The 3,896-nt window shown below is 52.8% G+C and overlaps 1 protein-coding gene across 1 annotated transcript in view; it reads right to left on the bottom strand.

Moving 5' to 3' along the window:
- Positions 1-302: 302 nt before the first annotated feature.
- Cope (coatomer protein complex subunit epsilon) overlaps positions 303-3,896 on the bottom strand; it is an 11,878-nt gene continuing 8,284 nt past the window's right edge. The window contains exons 6-10 of the mRNA XM_005370544.2: positions 3,744-3,825; positions 2,027-2,182; positions 775-843; positions 519-593; positions 303-428 (exon numbers count right to left, since the gene is read on the bottom strand). Of these exons, the coding sequence (XP_005370601.1) occupies positions 381-428; positions 519-593; positions 775-843; positions 2,027-2,182; positions 3,744-3,825 (430 nt within the window). The 3' untranslated portion in view covers positions 303-380. The remainder of the gene's footprint in view (positions 429-518; positions 594-774; positions 844-2,026; positions 2,183-3,743; positions 3,826-3,896) is intronic.

Here is a 3,896-nt window from a genome sequence, read left to right as displayed (position 1 = left end):
TTATTTATTACGTATACAATGTGCCTCCTGCATGTACACCTCCATGCCAGAAGAGGGCACCAGATCTCATTACAGATGGTTGTCAGCCATCATGTGGTTGCTGGGAATTGAACTCAGGATCTCTGGAAGAGCAGCCAGTGCTCTTAACCTCTGAGCCATCTCTCCAGCCCCACCTGCAGATTCTTGTAGTCTGAGGACTGAGGGACAGGCCAGAGTGAGGTGGGATGCTGGGACTCCTTCCTCCAAGTCCTGGTCCCACACTCCTATCAGAGTGGCTGTAGTGAGTAGGTATTAGGCAAAGAGAAGATAGACAGACTTTATTGGCAGACAAGGAAGTGAGGATAACATGTGGTACACAGTTGGGGTCACCAGGGGCATCATCAGGCACTGGGTGCATACTGCAGAGCAAGGCGATCAAAATCGTTCTCCTGCAGCGGGAGATGAGAGGTCGTGCATGAGACAACACAGCCTGCTGCCATCAGGGCATCCCCATCCCTAGGAGCAAGCGCGCTGCTCACCTTGGCGTGGTACTCCTTGATGAAGGGATGGGTCCTGTGTGCGTCCTTCAGCTGCGACAGGTATCGGTTTGTCACCTGAGGAGGATGGAGTGGGATGGGTTAGCCAGATAGAGAGATCCAAAAGTCACTCTGCCCTGCCGAGAAGGGACCCCAACCCAGAGCCAGGCAGCTCATCGTACTGCTGCTGGGCTAGCCTCAGGTGTGGAACGACGCCCCAGGGAAGAGTGACCAAGATGTCACCCATACTACAGCTTACCTCGGGGGGCTTGCCTAGGTGCTGGGACAGAACAATGAGGTTGATGAGGGTCTCAGGATGGCCACTGTCCTGTAAACAGATGGGGGACAGACAGCTAGAAAACCCAGGCCCTGAACCCATAGACCAACATCTGTCTGGGGCCAGAAAGCCAAAAGCCCAAGCCACTGTAGGGAAGGTGGGGTGGGGCCAAGCTGTCCCAGAGTTCTTCCCCATGCCCTCCAGCTCAGCTTAGCCTGAGTCTGCCCTCCCAGTTTTGGGGGCACCAAGTTCACCTGCGCTCCATGGAGCTGCTGGTTAATTGTGATGCCCCCTCCCGTTCTCCACCTGGGCAGGGATGGGAGGCCAGCTCAGGGGAAGGCATAGGGGGTATGCAGACGAGAGCCAACCAGCTGCCAAGTTCCACAACAGTGCTCCTGTACCTAAAAATCCCCAAAGCCAGCCAGGCGTGGTGGCGTACACTTGGAAGGCAGAGGCAGGCGGGTCTCTGTGAGTTCGAGGCCAGCCTGGTCTACAAGAGCTAGTTCCAGGAGAGGCTCCAAACTACAGAGAAACCCTGTCTCAGAAACTAAAAGAGAGAGCAGGTTTCCCCTATGGGGTTCAACTCCACACACGATCTTCTTGGTTGTGGTTTCTGAGCCTGTGGAACAGAGTCTCAAACTGGCCATCCTCCTGTTGTAGTGCTGTGGTGACAGACCTTACATACTTAGTCGTTCCTTATCACATTTCAGAGCTTGAGGTGAGGGCTGTGGCCCTGAGCAACACCTAGGCGCTACTGAGAACAGCTCAGGGATCCACAGCTCAAAGCTCCCGGCCCTAAAGTCTACTGGTGAGGTCTCTTTTCATTGTTTTGTTTTGTTTTCCAAGACAGGGTTTCTCTGTGTAGCCCTGGCTGTCCTGGAACTCACTCCATAGACCAGGCTGTTCTCAAACTCAGAGATCTGTCTTCCTCTGCCTCCAAGTGCTGGGATTAAAGGCGTGCACTATCATCTCCCGGCAATGCCTCCTTAATTTCAAGTAAGGCCCGTCCCCCAAGCACCTGGACACTAAGGAACAAAGATTGCCAGGGTTTGAAAAGCTCCAAGTGAGCTTGGTGATGCATCACCCTGGAGACCCCCACAGCAGGCATCAGAGGGTCAGTGGGGCTGGAGATCGTGTGTGGCCATTAATCAGTTTCAGTCTTGTGACTAGTATGACTGAGGTTTTCACTTATTGGGGTACGGTAGATGACAGGTGGCTTGGATGCCCCACCCACCTTGTCCAGAGCCTCCTGCAGCACACCCTCGGCAGTCTCCCAGCGGCCCTGTGCTGAGTGACAGGCTGCCTGGCCGTTGAGCAGCAGCAGCGTGGGTGAGCACTTGTCAGCCAGCTCCTGGAAGATGTAGTAGGCTTCTTGCAGCTTCTCACCACCCTGTGGGGACACTTGTGTCACTGCGTCATCCGCTTTCCTCTGCAAGCTCCACGACACAGCTCAAGGTGAGTAGCTGTGGGGACCCTCCCTGCAGAGAACACTGTACAGAGGGTATGAGACATGCATGGGGCATCTTCAGATGCCATACTGCCCGGCTCTAACCACTGCTGATGCTGTGGAAAAGGTTTCCAGGGATCGGTGTCTGCCCTGTGACTATCTGGCCAGAGTTGTCCCGTTGTTCATTACGTAGTTCAACACTAGCAGAAAGGCGGGGGAGGAGGCTATGAAAATAAAACTGAGCCAGCTATGCAGACAGAGCCTCAGGAGGCTAAAATTAGGTGACTTGAACCCTAGGACACAGGGACACTGGGTCTCAAAACAGCAAGGGCTGTCAGTGCTGCTCTGTCACCCCAGCTATCTTGAGGCCTGTCACAGGAGGACACACTCAGCAGGTAAAGGCTGCTGGCGGACATAAAGACCAGCTCCATCTCCCCGTGCACACGGCCCGCCCCCCCCATGCATGTGAACAAAGCTCTGCACCACGAGCACCCTTGTGAAATGTAAAATTTGTTTTTTTTTCTCTTCTTTTTTTCTTCTTCAAGACAGAGTTTCTCTGTGTAGTCCTAGTTGTCCTGAACTCTCTGTAGACCAGGCTGGCCTTCAAAATTAATGTTGAAAAAGGTCAGAGAGCTGAAGATAGGTGAGCAGCCACTTTCTACTTTTTTTGTTTGGTTTTTCAAGCCAGGGTTTCTCTTTGTAGCCCTGGCTGTTCTGGAACTCGCTCAAATCAGGTTCGCCTCAAACTCAAGAGATCTGCCTGCCGAGTGCTCAGACAAATCCATCTTTTAAAGGGGCAGGGAGATGACCATGCATGGGGAGGGCACACTAGGTGATGGAGCAGGGAGATCAAGAGTTCAAAACCAACCTCAACCACATGGCCAATTTTATGCCAGCCTGGGCTATGTGAGACTTGTGTTTAAAACACAGCAAAACAACAGGCACACACCTTTAATCCCAGCACTTGGGAGGGAGGCAGAGGCAGGTGGATCTCTGTGAGTTCAAGGCCAGTCTGGTCTACAAAGTGAGTTCCAGGACAGCCACAGCTAAACATTGAAACCCAGTCTCAAAAAACCCAAAACAAACCAAAAAACAACAATAACAAACAACAACAACAAACAAACAAACAAAAAACCCACAGCAGAACACAAAATCCCTCAAAGCTAGATTTAAATAAATGAAACACGGCTTGGGCATAGCACATTGGTACAACACCCTGCCCAGCATGAGTAAGGCTGTGAATTTCATGCCAGTCCCAGAAAAAAAACCAAAAAAAAACAAAACCCAAGCTGAAAATAAATAAGTAACTTCTAGAAAGCGGTGCGAGGACAAAAGAGCTCAGGAAAGGAGGGCAAGTCCAGGAACTGGAAGGGTGCAGTTGCCAGGAGGCAAGGCAGTGTGGGCCGAGGATGCCCAGCCTGGAGCACTTCCTCCAGGAGCCACCAGGCTCTGGCACTCGGCTGCGGGTGCGGCATGGAGAGAGACAGACACCTGTGGGGCTTACCACAGCCAGGTTGACCCAGGCAGTGGCTAGCTGGGTGAGGGTGGCATCCTCATCTTGGTCCTGCATCCTCTTCAGCTCCTTCCTAGGGCACAGGGGACAGACAAGGTACTGAGTGTCCTGGGGACAGACCCTGCATACTCTCCTGCATCCTCT

The sequence above is a fragment of the Microtus ochrogaster genome, unplaced genomic scaffold, assembly GCF_000317375.1.
Source record: "Microtus ochrogaster isolate Prairie Vole_2 unplaced genomic scaffold, MicOch1.0 UNK81, whole genome shotgun sequence".
NCBI classification, from domain to species: Eukaryota; Metazoa; Chordata; class Mammalia; order Rodentia; family Cricetidae; genus Microtus; species Microtus ochrogaster.
The sequence above is the reverse complement of the archived record's forward strand: the minus strand, read 5'-3'. Positions and strand labels throughout refer to the sequence as shown.